Here is a 26,299-nt window from a genome sequence, read left to right as displayed (position 1 = left end):
GTCTTTCGCTATAATAAAGGGTTTGTTTTCTTTTTGCCAATTCATCATTGTACATTGTATTTTGCATATGTTAATTTGATAATCGTTTAGTGCATTTTTCAATTTGAATTTTAAGTATATGTCAAACAATGTAGTACAAATACCTCATTGACATTATGTTAGGTCTATTCTGTGTTACTTACGACGTTGATGCGACGTTTATATATTTTTTACCAGAGAATTTCTCCACTTTTACACAGCTGCTTTTGAGGTTTTTTTTTTCATGACAATTTCGCACTTCGGATGTTTTTTGCTAAATGCAGTTAGAACCTAAGAAAAACCGTGAAACGAAACCCTTCACGTATGAGTTTCATATTGGCCGGATGGACAAAATGATCTAGCCAAGCATACGTCCGCTTCGCATCTGCCTTGACATGTGCGCCTTGAATTCCTTTTGACCAGGTGGTCCTTTTCAGGCGTATCGCCGCATATGAAGACAACCTTTTGCAGCCCTAACTTTCGATTAATTACTTTCCTAATCTTTTAGTTGATATTCAAGGAGATTCGGATTTTAACTGAATTGGACCAAGCTTCTAATTTAAATAAATAGGTTTAGGAAACAAAAAAATCAACCACCAAACAGTTTTTTATTCCAATGAATCTAAGTTTTATGTGATTATTATAGCATATCAGTGTTAATTCTAATAATTTGTGGAATTTGAGTATGATTTACAAATATTCTTTTGATGCGTTTACAATACTTTAAAGAATACGGTTTAGTTTTTGGCCGCCTATTCAAAAAAAAAACCTTGTTTCATGCTCATTTGCACTAAACCACTTTCGCTTTGAAACGAATTGTGAGCAAATGTAAAGGTGGTAGTTTAAAAGCCAAACACTTATTAAAAAGGTTCTTCTTCTATTTTTGTCCTATAGTAAGAGACAGGATAATCCAGGGTTACATGGTCAAACGTTATGATATAGTATATAGGCGAAAATTAGACTTTTTTCGTCTAACAAGGGACTTTTTTAAGTGTAATAAAAAAAGTTGGCTCCATAGTATATTTTTCATGTACAGGATAATTTTAAATAATCTGTTATTAACTGTTAATTTTATATTGAGATTTTTTTTATTTGTAGAACTTAATTATTTAATTTATATATTAAAATATTTAGTTTTTAAATTTTGAAACTAATTATACATAACTGAAATTTAATATTTTAAAAAATATAAAAACGTTATACTATACGTATGTTAAGATCTGTTCATGCACTTTTCAAAAAACGTATAAATTATACAGGGTGTTTTATAATTAAATGTTGGAGTTTTGTTCGACTAATTAAAAAGAATCACCTTGATAGCCTAAAAAGATAAAAAGTTAAGTGGATGATCAATATCTAATCAATCACTTCGTTCCACATGTTATGACAAATTTGAATTCAATTACCTGTGGACACTATGAGCAAAATCGATATACCGGGTGACCCAGTAAGGGCAGCGATGTACAGTATTAGGGAAAGGACCTTAAAATTTCAAAAAAAAAGTAACTCGGTCAAATTTTGAAATTAGGTTTCTACAGAAATTTATAACGTTAATCGTAGTGAAAGGAGTACTGTCTTAAAGCTGAGATATCTGCAAGGAAAACAGTGGGGGGTGTTCGAATATTTTTTGAAGTAAACGTCCATACCTAAAAAATAGTTTAAAGCATTTTAATAAACTTAGTGCTGACGCTGTTGTGGCTGCTTAGTTTGCTACCAGTAGGATATTTCTGACATAATCGCAAAAAAAATCTGAAATGGGAATAAATATCATTAGTCATTAGATAAACAAGAGCTCAAAAATCTAGTGAAAACCGCCTCTTCAATATCTTTATAAAAAGTTTTAATTATTTTAATTATTTGGACTTTACCAAATAAAACACGAATTTATTATTTTGAATGCCAAATCATATTTAAAATCAAAATAAAATTTATTTATTTATTTATTTATTACTTTTTTTAATAATAAAAATAATTAATCAAATTGGTCAGTATTCAACAATTTATTAGTTTTTGGTTAATTGGCTAAACCTAATTATTAATGAAAGAATAAGTGATATTACTAAATTTGAAAACGGCTAAGCATGTCAAAAGATAATTTGGTGCCCTTCAAATGTGTTGAGATGATCTCATGACATAAAAAACTCATATCGGTGCATTTCTTCTTGTTTTCAGAAAATTATTTTTTTGCGATTTCCAGAAAACTCCACCTGTTGACAATGTAAGCAACCATATTCGCGGCACTCAGCACGGAAAAGCCCTAACTACTCCAAATTTAATAAAAAGAGTTAGTTTATTTCAAAAGCTTAAACCTTTTTGGAGATATAGATATTTATTTAAGATGTTCAAACACCCCCCACCGCTGTGCTTACAGAAATAAAGAAAAAATATTTTAATTTTTCTCAGCTTCAACATAGTACTTTCTATAACAATGATTAACGTTGGAAATTTTTGTAGAAACCAAGTTTTATAATACAAGTAACAAATACGCCAATTTCACAATTTCCAATATTTTGTTTTGGGCTGTTTACTTAATAATCCTTTTTCCAAATTTCTAGCGCCGCCATAATGTCGTACATCGTAAGAGCAATACTTAGCAAGAATATACGCGAATGCTCGCTGGCAATGCCGTCTGCCTTACGCCATTTTTTTTTCATTTTAAAGGTATAAATAACCCCCTCTGTCGCCGATATACCAACCTATACCAATGTAAAATGCCAAATCTCACATAACAGTCCTTCGATTTAGGACTTCATACGCTGTTTCAGCTGTGTGCATCTGTGCGTATTATGGAGTTTGATAGCTAGTTGATATCGCTCGGATATAAATGTAACTTAATATTGCGTAATTAAAAAAAAGAAGTGAAGCTATCAGTTCAGACGATGTTTTCAACGCTACTTAAAATCGGTTTTATGTTATATTGCGATAAAAGGGTCAAAGACCTTCTTTAATTGGTTTGTTCTTGACAGGAAATTGTGCCGTGTTTTCATGAGCGAGGTTTTATTTTTATATGTTATTAGTTGGAGAATGAGAAGAATATATCTCAGTGGAATTGGAAATCAAACTTTCAGCCACACATATATTCACCACTCTTATAAGCGCATAAATCCTGTACTCACAAGAAATTATAGACTATTCCGTTAATGTTAACGTTAGTTAGAGAGTAGAAGTTCTCAGTGACAAATTGAGCTACAAATTTCAAAGTCCATGTGTGTTGTCCAATTTTTTTTTCATTAATATTTTAATATTGATTACAAATAGTAAAAAATAATAATGTTTAGTTTTCAGAAATAAATTGACATTGTTGTCACTGGTAGTTACAAGTTTTGGTTAGTATGGACATGGTGGTGACAGCTTTGTTTATTTGTGCATAGATAGCTGATCTAGGCAGATAACTTCGTATGTCTCGTGAACGAACTGACCACTCAACTGGACCAAGTTTCCCGAACCACCCATTTGGATAGGTTTCATCTATGTAACTTCTCTCTGGATGAAAATAAGGTGGGGTCGCTCCATCTTGTTGAAATAATTTTCACGCCAAATATAATAAATCAACACAAGTCTAATAATGTGATTGCTTCAAATATCCGTCCACCCTTTAACACGGGAATTAGTGTCGGTTAATGCCTGTGTACAGTGCAAAAGTTATGGATTTTGTAGTATCCTTTCAGATGGAATTTTGCACAACTGCCTCCTACTGTCAGGATCTCTTCTGTGAGTTTTTGAATAAAGATTATTTTCTAAGGCGCAATATTTTGAGTTATGTACTATTTTCAAATCTTCTGGATTCCTCTTGCGTCTGTTGCTTATAAATCAAACTGAGCAGGTTTGCAAGTAAGCAGGACGAATCCATAATATTTGTAAATCTTATTTTAGTAGCCTGTGGAAGTTTCTTTGAAAAATATTTTGTTGATAAGTCACAATAATTTGCAATTATTTTGGTCGTTTGATTAGGTGTATTGACAGTAATAACATTAACCTGGCAGCCCTCTTTTTTTTGTAACGCATTCTGTTCTTTAAACTTTCCAATCAGGTCTCTAAGTTATTTCCTGCAAATTGAGTTTTCCGGATATCTTTCACCGAAAATTTATTACATCCTCTTCTTAACTATCATCGACCTCAACGTAATAAAATGGACAGCCACTTTGTCTTCTAAATGTCCAACATATTATTTATATTTTTGGGAATTTTAGTTACGACCAGTTTACTTAGTTACCGCAAGTTTTTATTGAACAATATCCTGATTGCAAGGTTTAAAAAAGGGGTCTTAAATGGTGCATAAATTATCTATTCTGGCTGACAAAAAGTCTAATATGACGATCGCTTATGAAGGCAGATTATAGCTGAACGTACAATATGGTCCAATAATTTAATTTAGATGTTTATGTTTAAATTAAAGTAACCAAGGAAATTAAACCTTTTTAGGCAGGCGGGCTTTTCTGTTTAAAATTTTAAAATTATTTTTAATTTTTGAAATAACTAATAAGCATAAAAAGCAATGTATTATCAACTAAAATATTTTTTTTTGTGTGACAAAAAGGTAATTTAAAGAATTGAGCATAAGGAAAGTATTCATATCTCCTAGGAAACGAAACCGATTTTAAAAATTTAAACAGCGCTGTAAACAGAATCAAAACACGTTTCGAAAGTGTTTGATATACATATAGCTAATAAAATTCCATTGAAAAGACTTTTTACCAGAAATCGATATCTCGTTTTGATCAAAAGTATGAGTAGGAGTATTTGTATGTTATATACTATGGAAACACTTACATGTTGACATTACAGTTGCAAACATTACAAAACAATTATTAATTATTATACTTATTCTAATTTCCTTCCGACTTTATTAACTGAATCTTAGAGTACTCTTTGTTGGAGGTTTGGTAAGAAATATTTTTCGGATACGAGATATAGAAAACAAGAATTTCAACATTGTGTAAACTACTATCAGAGATAAAGAAGAAGACTTCGAATATTAAAAATATACTACATCCTGATGCCCCCCAAATATCTCGAGAATATAGGATTATAGGATTTGTGTAAACTAGTCTCAAAGACAAAGACAACGAATTGCAATATTGAAAATCTATTACATACTGACGCTCCACAAATATCTTGACAATTATTTAATGTGTAATTGCATTTTGTTAAACAGATTGAACAATAGATATTATGTGACAGCAGGTACTGGTCGCATACATGCATGTTTTGGTCAAGAATTGCTTGAATTCAAAATGTCAAATACAATATTTTAAAAAACTTGGTTGGGTGGTTATGTTATATTAAAATAAAAATATTCGTCAATATCCTTGCTCGACCTTTTTTCCAAAAAACAAAACCATTTCTATAATATATTGAAAAACAAGTTTTAATGCAGTTTTTTTAATGTGACATTTTTATAGTTTAATTACATCTTTAAAACAGTTTAAGATATTTGAATTACTTGAAAAGCTGCGGTTAATTCTATACATATTATCTTTCATAATTAAGTTACTCTCTTACTTTTATATTTCTTTTTTCGCTAGAAACTTCAGTCCTTTTCGGTAGTTTTAAAACACTGACGGTATTTTGAAATATGTCAGTTCGGATAATGCTGTTTTGCAAAAATGTACCCAAAAACTTATATTATATTATGCCATAAAAAGCTTGTGAATGAATTATGACCAATAAAAGTTGTTGCATAATATTCTATTAACATCCCTGCAGATCTCGGTACTGCACAGATCAGACGGCGCATAGGTTGATAAAACGTTTCCCAATAACGATTTATTGCAAACAGGTCACAAGGATAAAAGCTACACAAGCGTTATCTGTACAGTAAATCAGTACACAATTCAACAATTTGTCAAAATTTATTACCAACACCAATAAGAAGGTACTTGTTACCCGTAGTGTTTGGTATGAACCTGAGAAACAAATTGTTAAAATAGGACGAAGCATATCTTTATTATTCTTCCGTTGGCAATAAATTTTAAGTGTACTACCATCTAAATGATTGAAAATTCACATTGGTTTGGTGGAAACTTATTGATTTGTAATTATTTTAACCCTCTCGGGGACTTCAACCTTGTCGCTGGTGAGAGGGCCCAGTAACCTTCATTATCCAGGGAACGATGCCGGCGGTAGCGTAGCTACTGTTAGGGCCACCCTTGCCGGTAAGGTTTCGATGGATGAAAGTGAAGCTAAAAGAAGTCCACAACAGTAGCGTCTGATCCAGAGTGGCGGCTGCAAACGGTGTCTGTTCTCTATGTTAGGAGTGACCGAATTAGATACACGGGAAACCACCCCAGTGATTATTTTGCCAAGATAACTCACATGGCTAAAAACCTAGAATCGACGACCGTTAGTCCGGGCACTCTTTCAGTGGAGGGACGGTGCTAAGAACCTCCCCGTCAGCGAATTATCAAGGGAAGTGTTTTAAAATGCATAAAAATAACATCAGAATCGCAACGTGGAATGTACGTAGCTTATATCAGGCAGGAAATATCGACAACGTTCTTGCAGAAATGGAGAGGTTGGGGATTGATGTGTTTCGTGTGAGTAAGGTGCGATGGCCGGATTCTGGTAAGTGTACGGCTGACAGAGAAATACTGTACTACTCGGGCAACGATGGGAATCACCACTATAATGGAGTCAGAATCATGGTAACGAAAGACATGGCGAAATCAGTAATCAATTTCTTTCTCTACTCCGACAGGATCATTATGATTCAGATCCAAACGAACATTGCTAAATTACACCTCATACAAGTATACGCCCCTACAGTAGATAAAAGTGACCAGGAAATTGAAGAATTCTATGAACAACTCCGGGATATTCTAAAATTGAGAAAAGAACGTGACTTATTATGGGCGACTACAATGCAAAAATTGGAGAGGGCAAATATGAAGACTATGTTGGTGCATACGGTTTAGGAGCGAGAAATGAGCGGGGAGTTCGCATGTTCTGCGTAGAAGAGACTTGGTTGGAAGCAACACACTATTTAGATTTCAGAAAAGCAGGCTGTACACCTGGAAAGAACCCGTAGACAACAAAGACCATTTAATAAGAAACCAGATAGACTACATTTTAGGGAATAAAAGATTTAGTAAAAGCTTACCCAGGCGCAGATGTCGGATCCGATCACAACCCTATATGGACATGAACCTAAAACTAAAAAGAGAGAACATATACATATTCATAGGTTAAAAGAGCCAACTATAAGAAACACTACCACCAACTTTTTAAATAAAAAATTCCATAGGCTACATGAAGAAGGATTCGCTACCTGGAATCAGAACACAAAATGGAAATAAAATAAGAATACCGCAGTAATAACACAAAAAAAAATAGTTGGTAAGGACAGGAGAGTGCCAAAACAGAGGTGGATGGCACAAGAAATTTTATAACTAATAGAAGAGATAACAAAACATAAAAACAATAATGAAGCAGAATACAACTCCATTAAAAACACTATTCGTAACAAAATCCGCGAAGCTAAGGAGAAATGGATGAAAGGAAAGGTGCAGAGAAATAGAGGACCTGAGACGCAAATCTTAAGCTTTCACATGCACAAAAAGATAAAGGAAGTAGTTGGTATTGGATCGAAAATAGACACAGGTATTTTAAGAAACGAACAAAATTCAATAATTTTGAACATCGAGATATCTGGAGATCTGGGGATCTTGAAAACTTATATAAAGCAGCTTTTCAATGACCAACGAGCAACTGACTACGAGCTAACAAGAACCGAGAACCCACTTCTAATAACAAGAGATGAAATTGACCACGCTATAAGGATAGCAAAATTTAGCAAAGCAGTGGGGCAAGAAGATGTGCATTGTGAGCTTTTGAAATTGCTCTCTTTGACGACGTATATAAGACTGATAATATTCCCCATGATTAGCTTCTGTCTACTTTTGTCCCTATCTCAAAAAAATCTCGACCATCTAAATGTGATGACCACCGACTCATAAGTGTAATGAGCTATGTTCTGAAAACACTACTAAGAATCGTGCACGCCAGAATACACAACATATGCGAAAATGAAACCTCGGACATACAATTTGGATTCCGCAATGGGCTTGGGGGGAAGCCATTTTCGCCTTTAATGTTCTTGCCCAGAGATGCCTAGACGACAATCAGGATCATGCTGAGAGTCTCGTGGATGAGTAGAACTACAAACGAGGAAGTGTTAGGAAGAATGGGCAAAGAACTCGAAATACTCTTTACCATTTAAAAACGCAACTTGTCTTGCTGGGACATGTATCACGCGGTACAAGATATGCTGAAACTCATTATGGAGTGCAAAATTGTAGGTAGACGTAGTATAGGGCGCCGAAGAATCTCTTGGTTGCGCCATCTTCGAGAATGATTTGGTCCATCATCAATTGAATTATTTAGATCAGCAGTATAAAAAGTGAAGGTAGCCATGATAATCAACAACCTCCAAAGGAGAAGCTGATACAAGAAGAAGAAGAATTATTTTAAATATAACATATATTGATTGTTCTTAACGCATTATAATTTAACAAAAAGCAGTGTAATTTTAATTTACACAAAATATCTTAAATTTTTAATTTCTTTACTCTTTTACATTTCGAGAATTTGAGAACTAGTGCTTTCCTTATGAATATAAAAATAGCCTTTAATATATTTGTTGACTATTAGTGTGTTCCTTCTAGTAGACATATGCAAATTAGGTCGAACCTGCAACAAAGATATCGCGAGATAATTGGAATACAATGAAGAAATGAGATTTGTGATATTTGACAAAGATCTTCGCATTGTCACAGCACTAATGCAGGCAGCAAGCATGTCGAAGTGACGTTGTCTTACTTGAAGTTACTTAAAATAGAGTGCAATAAGATTTTTCGTTATCTTTACCTAGTACAAATATACAGGGCGATTCAAAGTGTACAACAGGATAGTTTATGAAAAGCGAGACAAAAGATCGTTAGGATATATTTTATTTTGATGCAATCTTCAAAAACATTATTAAAAAACTCTTTAATAAGTTATACAATATTTGGCAAACGAATATAATTATACATCTATGGCTATATTTTTGGAATCACAATAAGTCACCCTCAATGCAGCAGTGGTTAAATAGGTCTTTCGCCAATACATGCATGGTAAAAAATTTTTCGCAAAAAAGCAAAATGATTTTTTTACATCTGGTTTTTTTTTAGTTTCTTTAAACGGACATGCATGGCGGATTAGATTTCTTCCCCCATTCCATACATCAAACTATATATACCAAGGCGTGTTTTCTTGATTTCTTTTGTGATTGGAGACAATTGGTTTATCACTATTATGTTATATTATCTATGTAATAATTTCATATTATAATATTTATTTAGGTAACGATATAGAAATTACATGGCATACAAATCAAGCGTTGCTATTTAATTTAATTTATTTATCTACTAAGTATGTAACATTATACCAAGATCAAATAATTACTATTTTACTTTTGCTCACAATACTTTTGCAATATTGACAACTTGCGATGAGGATTTAGAAGAATTTTTATAATTTGTAGAAATTTACTAAAACAATACCTGTTGCACTTTGTGTTTTGTTGTTTTTGTTTACTTGTTCCAGAGAGATTTCAAATTGTACATAAGTTAGCTAAAATTTAATCTCTTACATAAAAATATAAATAATATCAAACGAAAAAAAATCGAATTTGAGTTTTGGTTCCCGTTCTGAAATCTTTCGAGTTGAAATGAAAATTTTCCAGACATGCAACATTAATAATCGTTTTTTCATGGATCAACAATTCGAAATTAAACATAGGAAGGACATTAGAAGTTACTGTTCTCGCTAGATAAATTATCTTACACAAATAAAATAAATGACACAGAAACCAACAGCCATGGAGGTTTCCCATGGAACAGAGCCATGTGGCAAATCCGTTATAATCAGGCGAAGGTTGTTACGCTTGTTGTGGAAGCTTGAAGTGGGGTGTTCAGAAAATTTTGATTAAATCTTGGGATAACTCGGATATAATAATATATAAGTACCTAACAACTTTTGTTTTAGAAAATCGAAGGTTTGTGAGGACTGCGCTATATGAATATGCACAAAACCGCGTTATAGAGAAACAACATTAATGATGGTAGCGTTAAGCTAAGCACTCAATCAAGTTAACAGTGAATTTTATTGCCTTACGCTGACAGGTATTATTCAGTAAACACGATTTCAAAATATTGATCATACTTAATTAATTAATAATAATACTAAAACGCAGAACAGTGGCAAAACAGCGAAATTAAATGAAATTTTTCTCAGAGTGTCAATGACAACACGGTTCAGGTTATTCGAGAGCCCTTTATAATAATTCAAAAACCATACAATGCGTGTTTCGTAAAGTGGAACGGTCGATGGTAATCTCTGTTATTCATTTAGTATTTCACCAGTTGTGTATCTAATTAGTTTGTATATGAATACAATATGGTCGAATATGTTATTACTGCAGAAAGCTGAGAAAAGAATTTTCGTATAATAAACCATATATTTATCCGTTTGTTGAGGGGTATACAATGAAGGACCAATAATATAGTAACATCTGGGTTGCTCTTATAAAATGCAGATTGAATCTTTGCTGACGTGTACAACAGGATAGTTTATGAAAAGCGAGAAAAAAAAATCGTTAGGATATATTTTATTTTGATGCAAAACTCTTTAATGAGTTATATAATATTTGGTAAACGAATATAATTATACATCTATGGCTATATTTTTGGAATCACAATAAGTCACTCTCAATGCAGCAGTGGTTAAATCGGCTTTTCGCCAATACCAATAAGCATGGTAAAAATGTTTTCCCAAAAAAGCGAAATCATTTTTTTACAATTAGTTTTTTTTTTATTTTCTTTAAACGGACATGCATGGCGGATTAGATTCCCCCATTCCATACATTAAACTATATATACTAAGGCGTGTTTTAAATAGTAAAGCACATCTTGATTTCTTTTGTGGTTGGAGACAATTCACTATTATGTTATATTATCTATGTAATAATCTCATATTATAATATTTATTTAGGTAACGATATAGAAATTACATGGCATACAAATCAAGCGTTGCTATTTATATGTAATATTATACCAGGATCAAATAATTACTACTGAAGATTAAAAATCATTTTGCAACTTTGGTTCAGACAATAGCTTAACTTACCTTACTTTGTCTGACGTATATTTAATAACAAACCCAGTAGAAAAATTTCCATAAACATAAAAGTGATAAATTGAATTGCGTTAGCTAAATATAAAATATTTTTATTTTTGCAGCCCGAAGTTATGGCAAAAACATCGATGTAGCTTATTTTTCGAAATTTCCACCTTGGTTTTTCAATAGTTTTTTCTTAGATTTGTAAAAAATGCTATAATTTATCTCTATCTCCCCACATATATGCGCAATATTTATTCAAAAATCAAAAATTTCCACTGCAAATTGTAATCCCTCCAGCTAGATAGTACGGGAGAAAATTGAGAAGAAAAAATAGCTAAAAAAAAATATGCAACATAATAAGTGCATTTAGTAAAATTAGTGATTAATGATAAATAGACAGATAGATGTATAAGTGTCTAAATAAACTTTTTTATTTCGATAAAATTATTCAAAATTCTTGTAACAGGTGAAAAAGTTGGCCGTGATATATTGTCATCAACATTTTTGCAAGTTTTTTATGCACCCTTTATTAAAAAAGAAAATATGGCAATTACATACAATAGATATACACAAAAAAAATTGTCGTATTCTACATACTACTTTTTAATATTCTTTGCTGTCCAAGTTAAACATATCCAGCTCCTTCACCATTTCCAATTATTATTTATATTTATTAATCTATTACAACCTGAAACTATGTCATAGACTTTTAAATATCGATAAATGCATAAAACTAAAATAGAATTTAGATCCACAATTAAGTACTTTATTTGTTACCTTTTATAAAATCCTAATAATTTATACATACAGATTTCTAATCAATTAAGTACTTAAATATATTGGTTCCGTTTAACAACGTTGCTCTTAATTTCATCTGCAAATCCTTAAGGCACAACATGTAAGGCTGAATTAGCGAGAATTGTGTACTTCTTCTTATGGTTTTTGTAATAAAAGCCATACAAGCAACTTTTATGTAGCACTGGTGCCACTCATTCTGGATAAAAAAAACATTTAGATGCTTGTCGTTTCTGTTGTGTCGATTTCTGAGGAATTTTGCTGTCTCACTGGAATGGTTTCAGTTTGACTCTGAAACAAAAAACAAATCAATTGATCATGAACAAAATTAATAAATAAAGTGATTTAAAGTTTTTATCTCATTACAAGCACAAAATTTATCAATATAGTATTAAAGGTGTAATGGAATGGCGTACTGCTTGTAACCATTTTTGTTTTCCGAAACCACTCTATTTTTAATTAAAAATTGTTTCGACACCATAATTATTTCAGTACTATTACTTATTGTGGACCGCTAAACATTTTATTTGATAGACTAAATGGTGAAATCGAAATGTCTGTGGACTCTAAATCCATCATCATATTTCTTTTTTTTAAGCGGAGGTGAAGACAATACTGTGGCAATTTTTAAATATAGTTTTTGATTATTACAAACTGGGCTTTGGTTGTTTTTTTCAATTTTAAGATTTAGTTTTTTAATTTTTGCGTAGAGAGTAGCACAATTGGGCCCATAATAAGTTTAAATTTTAATTAAAATTTGGACAAAGCCTGAGAGTGTTTTCCTTCCTGGGCATTTTTTTTTACATAACTGTGCATAGACTACTTCGTTGGTTGATCCCATTCACTGCTTATTAACCCTCCAAATGCGTTGTGTTTAACGTTTGATATGATTTGTGTATTTGGGTCAATGAAAAGGCTTCGAGATGTGAGACCATAAAAAATGATTGTCATCATTAATATGATCTTTTGCTTTATTGAATATATATTCAATATGTGGTTTTGAGTTAGGATTTTTGCTGAAGGATGGCTCCCAAATGTTTAGTTTGCATCTTATAAAGTAATCTTTATATTTGACTTTGGTGAACCAAAACACATCGCATTTTCTGCATCTAATTTAAAATGTTATCTGTTGACCAATCATTAATTCTATTTAATGCTGAGTTAACTCTGTAAACTCCTTCGCAGGAATTTTTCATATAATTTATAAGTTTATATGTGAAATTAGTAATTAGAAATAAGTAACAAGTTACCAGTAAAAGTGTTTCCATATTACAAAGAAATGTTGTAAAAGAAATTTTTCTTGCATAAATCATATCGCATAAGAGAATAAGTTATTAGTACAAATCAATTAATTTCGTACGGTAAATGGGAATTTATTGGGAGTTCGAGTTGTAAAGAATCTCAAGCATTTTTTTTTCGTGCAAAATGCTGAATATATTTTGATATGTATAAAATAAATAATTTTTATACATATACAATTTCTCATATACAAAAACCATTCAGTGCCCCGTTTATTGTGAGATGACACCTTATCTCAGACGCTTCACTGATAGAAATAAGAGTAATTTTACATTATTCCGTTAGAATATTTAGACAACAACAAAAATTTTAAAAAAGCCGTTTATGCAAAATTAGAATAAAATGAAACTTTACTTACTTTACTTAAAAATACACAATAAAATTTGAAAAATCAAACTAAACATGATTTCATAATGAACTTAACACTGTAAAAATGCTAAGTGGATAGTAATTTTCCAAGACGGCAAAACATGGCAGTAAAAACAATCGAGACCTACAGAAAAGGCACATCGCTTGACATTTTTTATAAATCTTATATATAAATCTTAGCACAAAAGTTATGTAAATATATTTAATCTCTAAGAATAAAAAAAATTATGAAAAATATTTCGACTTTTTCTGAAAAATATCCAGATGGACAAAAACGTAAAACAAAAACAATATTAATGGAAAAATTAAATTTTTAGAATCCTTTAAAAAATTACTAAATGGAATAAAAAAATCTCATTTTAATTTTTTCTGTGAAAGTTGCAAAAATAAACATTTTTTTTAGTTTTTTTTATCTAATTTTTCAAGCAATTTTTCATATAGGCATCCTTATGCAAAGTTGTTTTTTTTTTTAATTGCTTAATACGATAAAATTATAAAAATTGGGTATTTCCATTTGAAAATAAAAGACTTCTAAGGATTATTTTATTTAAATTTTTAACATTATTTTTGCCCACCCTATCTTAATCTAGGAAATTAACCCCAAATGTGTTATATAGGTTTTCAGTCGGAGAAAGCGGTACTTAAACCTACAAATGGCACTTTTGGCATAAAATGTCAGAAGCAGGGTGTTTTAAGTATAGGAGATTATATATGGAATACATAAAATACATAATAAATATTTTATATATGGAATACATAAAATACATAATTTCTAAGGAAGAAAAATCCACCTTAATATAGAAAAAGGCTATGTATATAACAAAATAATATTTTAAAAGTAGCTGAATCCAAGTTTTTGATAATATTTCTTACAGATAACCTGTTATCCTAAAATCAAAGTCAAACCGGTACGTCAATAACAATATTTTAATTTATGTGATATGATTTCGATTTACGAAAGACCAAAAATTACAAAATTCAACATAAAATGAACTAATTACAAGTAGATACCATCTAATTCGATACCAGATTTTATGACTACTAAGAAAATTTTGTAAAACTAAACAAATTTCAGTAATAATATAAGTGTATAACGAAAATAACGAAATGTATAGGAATTCGTGATGCTTCATACTTTACCTTATCTTCCAAATGTAAGGCATAAAGCTGATAATCTACCACACACAAAATTCTAAATACCGTTATTAGAATTTGTGCAAATATTAAACCAATGCCGATATAAAAGGAATAATTGGCAATTAAGTAGCACACGTAAAAGCTTCTCTGTTCTTGCACGAACTGAACAGTAAAACGATCTATTGACGATGAGCATCTGAAAAAAAAGTACAGTCATTTACCCTTGTGAAATTAGTAGTCCAAGTTCCGGAAGCAGCCCACACGTGGGAGCGATGCTTTTTAAATATGTATAGGTTAGAATTTTAGCGTTTGCAGTAAAAACATTGTTAACAAACGGATATACATCAAAAGTTTATTCGTTTCGATTTCTTAAAGATTGTAGTTTTAAATCGAAACTAAAGATTTAGGTCATAATTGTTAATCATTAATTATTTAGTTTGTTGGAAATTTTTGAAATGTTTATACATTAAGTTTTTACGTTACTTATATTTGTATGCACACATCAAAGGGTGTACAATAGTTTTCTCTGCAAATAAATTCTATTTTTGAATTGATTTTTGCTGAACATTGCATTTGATATAAATAAATTATTAGATATATTTCTCATATATTTAGATAGGTCGTTCTAGATGTCTAAAACTATCACAGATCACAAGCCACACTTTTGTTTATTTCTATATAATTTTAAGACGTGAATGTTACAATAAATGTATAACACTTATATTAGGTTTATGTGCCGTATACGTCGTCGAAAAAGAGTATCTCGCAAACTAAAGTTTTGATGGATTCATATATTTCAGAGACGTTTTCCTATGAAAAATTTAAGTTTCGGGTACACGTTCGTAGTCATAATTACAATTTAAGAATGAAGAATTTACCAACCCTAACAAAATATAAAAGGAGCAATTTAAAGTTATTTCCAGGCTCAGAAACTTTTAATTTTGACTAATCTCGTCCATACTTCAAAAAGTAAAAAATCTCAATTTTATTTCGTTAGAGATTTGTTCCGATTAGGGAATAAAAATCTATATTGTTATACAGCCTGCTTTCCTTCCATTTTCCTTTTTCTTTCTATCTATACTTCTTTTTCTACGTATTTTCTACTTTTTGCTATAGATTCTAATTAGTTTTAAGTATGCGTAATTTTTTTTTCTTGTTTGCGTTTCAACAGATTTTGAAAGAAAAATTGGGAATAATAAAAATAATTATAATAATAATTATTATTATTTTTAAATACATAAATACGCTGATTTCTGAATCTGACAACTTTTTGATGTTAAAATCACAACGGCCAGAGCAATTTTTAGAAACTTACGTTTTTTTGTGTGTGAAGATCTCGAAATTCTCGCAAAAACTGTTTGTGCCTCTTTCAAAAATACTCGATACCACCAAGTTTAAAACCGCAAATACTGCTGACGTCACTAATATGGGGTAGACTATATTTTGCGGTTTGCTCAAGCTGCAACAGAAATAAGTAAAAATCATACTTATTGCGACAAAAAAATAATAATTTAGAGACAAATTTTTACAAATGGACATGACACGTTACTGACATTTAGTTGATATATTGTAAGTTCTCTATGAATGATAAATTATATAAAAATATGTTGAAATATGTTTATGATCATCTAATTAATACACAAATTTCAGATATCACTTAACTGATGACATTATATTAAGAGCATTAGCACGAGTTAAGAACAAAGTATCCTGTGGTCCTGATAAAGTTCCTTGTTCCGTTGTGCGATATTATGCATATGCTTTGGTTACACCCATGTCTCTTATTTTCAACTTAGCGCTACCAACAAACAGCTTCCCAGATGTCTGGAAGGAAACCAGAATAACTTCCGTCCTAAAGAATGAAAAATCATCTGATATATCCAACTACAGGCCTGTAGTTGCGAGGGCTTTCGAGATGTCGATGCATGATAGTATTTTCAACAAAATGATACAACATGGTTTTTTAAAGGTCGGATCACCATCAGTAATTTGGCTTGCCTTACAGATTTCACTGCTAAGGCTTTGGACGACGGAAGGGCGGGTAGATGAACTACACAGACTTTTCAAAAGCCTTTGACCGGATGGACCACACTGTACTGCTCTCTAAACTGAGGATGTTTGGATTTTGTGATGCCCTTGTGACATTCTTAAAGTCATATCTACAGAATACAGTAGGTGGAGCTTCGCAGTCACTCATCGCTTAGGTTCATGGGTAGTAGCTGCGTTATCCAGGGTAGCAATTTAGGGCCATTGGTATTCTTGCGTTTTATTAATGATATAGTAGCTAAAATTGATAGTCAAATTTTGCTCTTTGCTGAAGATGTGAAATTGTTTAGAATAATTGATAGTGTGGTCGACTGTGTGTCTCTGCAGAATGATTTGGAGATTATTGGTTCTTGGTGTGCTTCTAATAACCTACCCCTGAATACAGATAAATGTTTCGCAATGACATTTTCAAACAAAACTGCGTGTAACACTTGACACAAAACTGTCCTTCAGAAATCATGTCGATAAAGTCTGTGGAAATGCACTCAAAATGCTGGGATTCATAGTGAGGAACTCTAGAGATTTTGCAAGAGAACATCTTTTAAACTGTTATACTATAGTTATGTGCGCTCGAAGCTAGAGCACGGTTCAACGGTGTGGCAACAAATATTTGGCAAGTACATCACTCAAATTGAAAACGTACAGAGAAAGTTTCTGAAATTTCTTCACTTTTATATAAATGGTTTCTACCCAGCTAGGGGACTGCCACAGAGTGATTTATTACTGATGGTTAAGGTTCCCCCACTGTTGAATCGTAGGATGTACCTTTCATTTCAGTTTTTATATAAACTTTGAAATTCATTAGTGGATTGCCCTGAGTTGCTGAGCGAGCTGAACTTCCATGTTCCCTCAAGGTCTATAAGGGCGTCACCTGTATTTCACCTAGTAACTCCAAGAACCAATTTTTTGATTAAAGGGGTTCTCTATCAGTTGATGAAATTATTTAATGACTTCTGCAATGAAATTGACGTCTTTTGTCTTAGTCGCTCACAGTTTACCACATTAATTAAACGCAAATTTGAAATATTGTAATGGATTGTATGTTTCACTATTACTTTGCTGGGTGTACATAGTTGACTACTTATTATAATTATTGTTATAGTTCTCAAGATGAAATTGTCTTCTAAATGGATGTTAATCTGTTAGACAATAAAAATTATTATTATTATTATTGGTTTTATTACTATTATTATTATTATTATTATTAATATTTTCACATTAAAAGTTTCAAAATTTTTCGTGCTATAGCTTTTAATCGCCACAAGCCTTCTTTAAAATATTCAACATCATCATTTCTCCGTATTATACATTACACAAACTACTGCTTAATGAAGTGGAAAAATTAATTAAAGTGACTAGAAAATTAAAGTCCAAAAATGTTAAAGTAAAATCAAAATGAAAGAAATTTGGTTAATTTCTAATACTCCATTTATCTATCTATAAAGACATATTTTTATTTATTTCGAAGCATAACACCTACTTATTCTTTAGATGCTTTTCTGGTGTCGTTTAGAAGTAACACATGCTGTACATGACATGTTACTGCTTAATTAATAAATACATTTTTTCCAAAATGTAAGCCTAAAGTTCCTGCTTAATTAATAAATAATTTTTTTCCAAAATGTAAGCCTAAAGTACGTAATATCTGTGTCTATTTCTACTTACACATCATTCAAATATCCTCTTCCTCCTCTAGAACACATGACCATAAGCACTCCAAAAAACAACGACCAAATAAAAGTCATCAGAACCGTGCACAGCGTTAGGTTGCATAAAAAATTCGATGGAAATCTACTTTTTCTCAGACTTATCCTGGAATGAATCATGGTCGTTTCTATTTCGTTGGAATAAACGAAAATCGACTCGTTGCGAAATACTGTCAAATTTTCCGTAGACTCAGTTAATAATGAAGAAATGAATTTTTGTTGCACCAGAGTTCCATTAATGGGTTGCTTGTCTACTATCGACCTTTTAACTTCACTAAAATTTTCTTCGGATTCCAACGAATTAATATTTAGCAGCTTTCTGCCGTTGTCACCGTCCGTCAAGTGAACTGGTATAATTTCCTCATCGAACGTGATGTTTGTACAAAATATAATACAATTGTAATTAAACGCTTTGAATATCTTTCCAATTAGTATGGAGTTTAAGAATGAATTTGCTGCTATTAAGAAGAACAGAGCCACATGTAAACCTGAAATGAAGAAAAAATATTCGTATCTTATTTATCTTATATCGAAATATTATAGGATGTACTTTTATTTATATATGTAACTAAACTTTTTACAATTTTTTTTACAAGCCTGTTCACATAATAATTAAAAGTTCATTCAATAAGGTGCACCTAGATGTATGTGTACGTGCCAGCAGAAACAAATATTACACCATAAATTATTTTTATTACACTATCGCTGCAGACGTTTCGCCAAAATCTCACTTGGCATCTTCAATGCTCCCGCTCCGAAAACACTTCGAACACTGCGGAACGGGAGCATTGAAGATGCCAAGTGAGATTTTTGGCGAAACGTCTGCAGGATTCCAGTCGGATGCAGGATTTGCAGGATTCCAGTCGGAGTTCAACGAGCGAACGGATGATATCAAAATATATATATCAAATAGCGTATATATATATTCCTGCTTTGTTTGTCAAATATACCTAACCTAGGCGCATCTCTAATTGCTTTTGGCAATTTCTGTTATTTTGGTACCAAATAATATATAAACTTTAAATTAATTGATCACAACACCATTTATTTCCAGACAGTCTTTTACGACAAATACAGTTTTTCAGTAATTCTAAATCTGCTCTTAAAAAAAACACTTTTGTGTAATGACGTATACTTTTGCCACTGCGTCCTCGGCGATCTTGTCTGCTTGAAAACATATTGCTATTATTATAAAATATTATTAGATTGTTTTGTTGTAGAATTTTTTCAAAAAACTTAGATAAATTACTAATAAGTGAAATTGGTTTAGAATTCCCAACGTTTGGTTTTTCACCTGTTTTAAACAAGGATTTAGCTATAGCTTCTGTAAATGATTCTGGAACATGCCTATTTTTAATAGATTTAAAAGTTTAATAATTTATTAAGTGAGCGAGAGGTTCTTTGATATATTCTGAAATTTTTTTCTTTTTAAAATGTCTGATGTTAGACCATCTAATCCCGGCGGTTTTCTTCATTTTAGTGAGTTTATTGCTTTGAATACTTCAGTTTTAAACATAACTGTTATTTGTTGTTATTGTTATTGTTATTGTGAATTGTACTATTTTCAGATTTTTATTAGTAGTTTTTTAGTACTCGTATATAAGTAATGATTTTTGTTTGTAGCGCATTTAAAGCAATTCTCTACTTTCTTTATGCAATTAATGCTTGTATTTAGTTTTTATTTGCAATAGTTTAGTTATTTTACTTTAAAATTATTTTAAAATATACAGGATGATTAGTAAATAGGTGGCAAATCCAACTTACATTTTTTTTAATCACCCTATGTAAGGTTGTCGCCAACATCCAGTGAAATGGATATGGCACCTTAAGAAGATGTAAGGTTGTTATGGTCTATAGTGAGTCATTTTGGATTTATGGCCATTTTTCAGTAAAAAATGCCCTGTGTTTAATACTCTAGATTTTTGACGCCGTTTCCGACAGCTGTCATATTATTATGCGAACAATTTTCATAAAGTGAAACCGTCATTTTCTTTTTTCTTGAAGTTAGTTCGAATTATATAGGGTGAGTCAAAATGAAAAATATTAATTATCGTAAAAAAATGCACACATATTATACTAGATAATTAATTAATTACTTCTTAGTATATTTTGAGGTATACACATTTTTACGAGGAAAATAAATACTAAACGTTTTCAAACCGTGCGAAAATATCATAAAAGCTTGAGAATAAAATAAATATTATGAGAAGTGTACAGAGGCGAATTAAGCATAATTTTTTCAGATACGTTACATACTAATACAAAATGTAATGAGAAAGTAATTTATTAGATCTGAGATATAAACAAAAATAAAATTGTGAAAGGCGCAACGTTGGAAAAACAATTTAAACAGTATTTTACGTTAGGGATAATATTATGTATATTGTATGAAATGTTCGTAAAAAAGAGCATTAATGGAAGTATAATATACAGGACGTTCCATATTTTTTCACGAAAACTAATATTTTTCATTTTGACTCACCCTCTATAATTCGAACTAACTTCAAGATAAGTAGAGTATAAATCACTTTATAAAATTGTTGGCATAACAAAATTACAGCTGTCGCAAGCGGTGTCCAAAATATAAAGTATTAAACACAGGGTATTTTTGACGAAAAATTACCATGAAACCGAGAACACTCATTATAGCCGATAACCCTGATTGATATGCAATAAAATACATGTAATATACATGTATATTTTGTTAATGTATATAATTTTAAATTATTCCTTTTAGTCTTATCTATAACCTTTGTATTGAACTTATTTTTCTAAAACAAATAATAAATAAGATAATATTACTTTTACCAACTATTTGGACACACTGCATATCTAAAAATTTGTCATATCTGTTTCGCAGAAATCTAAATAATAGTGAAAACTGAATATTTTATTGGTCTCTCCTCTAATCTCTGCAAAATGTCAAAAATGTGACACAACTTAAAATTAAAATTTTTAGTGATATTCATTTTTAAAACAAATTTCCAGGATGTATCAAGTTGGATCTAAATTGTTTAATTTTGTGAACGGCAACATTCGAAAATGCCTATACCCTTTAACACTAAGCTCTGTTTTAAACTACAGCTCCATGAAAGTGACAATCGTTGGCGCAGCGGGAAAAGTGGGACAATCATTGTGCCTAATGCTGAAACAATCGCCCCTGATAGACGAACTCTGTATTCACGATGTGAAATCAGTCCCTGCGCTAGCTCTTGAACTCAACCATATCGACACCAGATGCAGGGTATGTTCTTTTAGTGGAAAAGATAGTTTAGCACAGGCCTTGAGAGATTCCACGATAGTCGTTATCTTCGCTTCCGCCCCGGATGCAGCAGACTTTTTAACTGAAGAGAAAATACGGGAATCGAATTTCTCAATAGTAAAGGAAATCGTAACGGAACACGCAAAAAATTGTCCGAAGGCACTGTTAGCTTTAGGGACTACGCCTATTAACAGTGTTGTTCCAATGGCATGCGAGATTCTCAAGAAACACGGTTGCTATAATGCCAAAGGCGTATTCGGAATTACATCGTTAGATACTGTGCGGGCCAGCACGTTTGTCGCCCAAGTCCAAGGGCTCGAACCCGAATGCGTAACAGTACCCGTGATCGGAGGATGCACTTCTGAGACCGTGATTCCTGTATTATCTAAAGCTAAACCTTGTTCGGAATTTACTAATGAAGAAATTGAAAATATTACAGCCAGCATCAGAAACGCGAGGCAGAATATTACAAAATTTAAGCCATCACAAGGTTCCCCGATGGCCGCTGCCTTTGCTGCCGCTAGATTTATAATTTCGTTGGTTAAGGGAATACAAGGTTACGCAGATATCATCGAAACGGCGTTCGTTCCTTCCAGTGTACATCCGTACGTGAAATATTTAGCCACCCCCTTACTTCTCGGTTCGAATGGCGTAATGAAAAACTTGGGAATACCAAGCCTGACCGATTTTGAGCAGTGTATGTTCGACAATGCTATTCCGTTATTGACATCCGACATAAGGCGAGGTGAAGAGTGTGTAGGAATACACGATCCTCCACCTCCATGCGATCCGTGCGCACCTCCAAAGATTACGCCTTGTCCCCACGACTGGTGTGCTCAGAAAAACGCCTAACGATTTTTAAAAACTTTCTCGATTTGGTTAGTAAACGTTAATATTTATTATTTTGCAAAATTATTTATCGCGGAACTTGGCAATTCCAAAGACTTGATGTCAAACCACAAAGAAAAACATTTTGTATATTTTTCAGGTAAATCAGTCTTTTTAAATTTATTTTTTGCTTGGATAAACATAATTTCAAGTTATGTTAATAAATTAGAGCAGATTGTGCTGTTTGTTTATTAACTTTCACCCATCTGTTCCTCAGACTGATCGAATAATGAATTTTGTTAAAATCTGAGACAAGGTTAGTGTTAAAGTCTCCTCAATCGGAGATTTGTAAATTAGTTGGATCTCAGCATAGGAACATTGTATAACTTAGAATACATGATCGGTTCAATAAAATAATACTAAAGTAACTCCGGAGAGGGGCAATCACATTGGTGTATGAGATTATAATGTAACAATATTAAAATATTAAATATTTAATGATAAATAGCAACAAATTTGACACACTTTTAGAGATAATGCAAACCACATCCTATGGCATTACGCTTTCTTTGGACATCTATTCTCTACTACGCGCGTCTTCGATTTCAAAACGTCACTTATCTCACGAAATAAGCAAAAGCAGACAATTGTTGAAAAAAATCTATTTTTTATGTTATGAGTAATATTTAAAGAAATATTAGCAAGACATTTTGTTAACGTATAACGTATTACCTATGCTTTTGAATACATAAATTATTGTGTATCGTTAAAAGCCCTGGTGGTATCCAACACTGGCAATATTGTCTCAGCTCGTCAAGATATTTGTCTCATGCTAAACTGGAAAGTGATTATATTATCTATGAACTTAATTCATAAATAAAATAATAAGAAGGTGCAAGTTTTAATGGTTGTAATGCTAACTTTCACATGATTTTAAAAAAAGCTGCGCGACAAATTTCTTTTACCACAAAAAAAGGTAGATTTTTTCTTCTTAATTTTCCATACATTTTTATTTACAATTATGCCCTTGTAGGTTTAGGTGCGGCTGCGAATTTATTTCAACGAATCTTTTCGTTTAACTCGGTTAACAGGTTAACAGGTTCTTAAAGCTTTTTTCGAGAAATAATAATGGTAGTGTCCCATAGCTTAGTTAATGCTCATTTACTGAATGTCACTTCATGGTGGCTGTAAGAAGTCTGGAATAATATTATCGACTCCGTATCTGTCTGTCTGGTTGATATTTATATTTGAGTTTGTTATAACTGTTGCGCCCAGTGGACTTTTTATTCCGTAAAATTTTATTGGTTAATATTAAATAGCGGTTTCTTAACCAGTTATAATTCGTTTTTTAAGCATTTACTTCTGTTTAGTAAAGGCTATTATTATTATGTCTTTCTTTTTTCTTTTAGGCTAGGAATAACAAATTGGGATATGGTTTTCACTGGCCTATTTAGATTAGGTTTGCATATATTTTTATAATAAAAAGTTATAAACATTTAAAATTTTATAAATTTTTGTTATATAAAAAAATGCACTTCAGCGCCATCACGAAGACTTAAATGTATTACAGCTAAGATTAGTAGGTACCTAAAATAGGGTTAAACAAGAAATTCTCGGGTAAAGCTTGTCTTTCTATATTCTTCAAATTTTAAAATGACTTTTTTAACGAGGTTTAAAAAATTTTTACAGCAAGTCTGTACGACGAATATTTTTAGAGTACTTTGTCTGGCCACCCTGTACAATATTTTTCTAAAAGTTCTTTCTTTTATGATAAAATAAACTGGCCCCAATTTTTTTTATTTTTGTGAAATGAAGAAGAGAAGTTTATAAACATATTGATACTACTACTAAAATAATAATAATTAATTAGTAACCCCACTTACCACCCACTAATGGCGTTAATATTTAGTAATTATATAAACGGAGTTATGACAATTGGAAAATTAGTGCAGGTGAGATAACTAACTTCAAATTTAACAAGTTTGAAATAATAATGTTCTAGTTTTTGAATGCACTTTTAATAATGACCATATAAAGATAATTGAGAGCGCACGACATAGGATTTCATAAAACGTAATATTCAAAGTGGTTAAAATGCTTTAAATACTGGTCACACAGAAAACTCAGTGCTGCGAATGCTACAGTTGGTAAGTATTTAAAACTGGGTCATAGTGTGATACATATATCTATTTTTTGAAAATATTTTGCGGATTGCAGTGACAAACGCGTTACTGTACTTCTGATGTCCCATGCACTTTTTATCTGTTTTTATCTATAATTTGTTTACTAGATCTTCACACCTACGGATTAGAACTTCACGTTCTTCCAATTATTTCGCGCAAGACGTAAAAATTGACAAATATTCCTTGAAAAATACAACACTTAAAATGCCCTACCAAATATGTATACTAATAATTTTGAGATTTTCGTATTAATTGAAATAAATTTCAGGAATTCATTTTTTCTCAGTCGGTTGAACGCATTCTACATGTTAATCGATTGATCTAACATGGATTATAAAATATTATAAAAGGGAACTAAATTGCGTGTATTTTTCTGACGAATCAAATAAAAAAACTAAAACTTACCTTTCCAAGTAGCACTTACTCTGGAAGTTGTTTTTTCTACAAAAAATATTTTATTCTTTCTTGAGGGGATCATATTTAATTAAACATTGTACGAATATTTGTAAGAAACTTCACTACATCGAGAGTTTTGATCTAAAATGCTTTGGGCGCGCACTGACAAAATCAACGGAAATAAACATCACACAATAGTCTGTTTACATGTTACTAGTGGCGGTCATCGCTTTCCTTTGCTCTTTAAATTCAGGTCCCAGACAAGATGGAATTGAATGGTGACCGAATCAGGCGCATCTAGGCAACCAATAATACAAACTAAATATTTTGGTGCCTTTAAAACGTCAATAAGCTAAACACTCAAATGTAAACATCTGATCTTATACCAGAGCGTTTCAACAAATTTATGCTCAGTCCTTTTACAAACTATGTTAACTTCGATATTATATTGACAACCTTCTAGAACTTTAAACTAAATTTAATAGTTATTGACAGCTAATATATAAAATACATACAAATAAAAAATACAGATGTGTATCAAAGGCAAGCAAGAAATTAATACCCAACTTATAATATAATATAATACATCTGAGGCAGTGCGTTTTTGGTTAAGAAGTGGTATTTTCTTTTACAATCATTTGTTATAAAAAAATAAACACTTTCAAATATAAAACAAGGGATTTGTTTTTGTTCTCATTATTCCGCCAAGTTCTATGGAATCAAAATTGCCTTGTACTCGTATATGGGGGTGTTTCAAAATTAAGTACCAAATTTTACGGACATATTTTCAAGGTGAAATAAACACTTTCATGTTTTTTTTTACTACTTACTAATACAAAATGAGTTTCGGTCTGTTATAATTTAATAATTGTATTTTCCATTCTTGTGATAAAAAAATCCTGAGGATTGCAAGCTGTCGGACGTTTGAAGCAATACGTTCGTACGACTTTTAAATACATTTCAACGTTTAAAATTCACTCCTGCCTATACATTGACAGTAAACTCTCCCTAGAGCCGAGATTCACTGATTGTCGTCAAAAAATTTCCTAACAAAAATACCGCAGAGCGAACAGAATAAAGAGAAAGTATTAACTTCTATG

At 31.6% G+C, this 26,299-nt stretch overlaps 2 protein-coding genes across 2 annotated transcripts; one reads left to right on the top strand and one right to left on the bottom strand.

Annotated features, from left to right (window-relative positions):
- Positions 1-11,655: 11,655 nt before the first annotated feature.
- Positions 11,656-25,497, bottom strand: LOC132702878 (uncharacterized). The gene is made up of 5 exons (XM_060671723.1): positions 25,209-25,497; positions 18,490-19,018; positions 16,094-16,237; positions 14,782-14,974; positions 11,656-12,264 (listed from the first exon to the last, which is right to left on the bottom strand). Exons 1-5 carry the CDS (start codon positions 25,279-25,281, stop codon positions 12,190-12,192), a joined length of 1,014 nt encoding a protein of 337 aa, XP_060527706.1. The 5' UTR covers positions 25,282-25,497; the 3' UTR covers positions 11,656-12,189.
- LOC132703583 (malate dehydrogenase, mitochondrial-like) lies at positions 21,449-22,719 on the top strand. The gene has a single exon (XM_060672930.1). The coding sequence runs from the start codon at positions 21,520-21,522 to the stop codon at positions 22,642-22,644; it is 1,125 nt and encodes a 374-aa protein (XP_060528913.1). The 5' UTR covers positions 21,449-21,519; the 3' UTR covers positions 22,645-22,719.
- Positions 25,498-26,299: the final 802 nt, after the last annotated feature.

Source organism: Cylas formicarius, unplaced genomic scaffold (genome assembly GCF_029955315.1).
Source record: "Cylas formicarius isolate icCylForm1 unplaced genomic scaffold, icCylForm1.1 PGA_scaffold_6__28_contigs__length_40554024, whole genome shotgun sequence".
Lineage (NCBI taxonomy): Eukaryota > Metazoa > Arthropoda > Insecta > Coleoptera > Brentidae > Cylas > Cylas formicarius.
The sequence above is the reverse complement of the archived record's forward strand: the minus strand, read 5'-3'. Positions and strand labels throughout refer to the sequence as shown.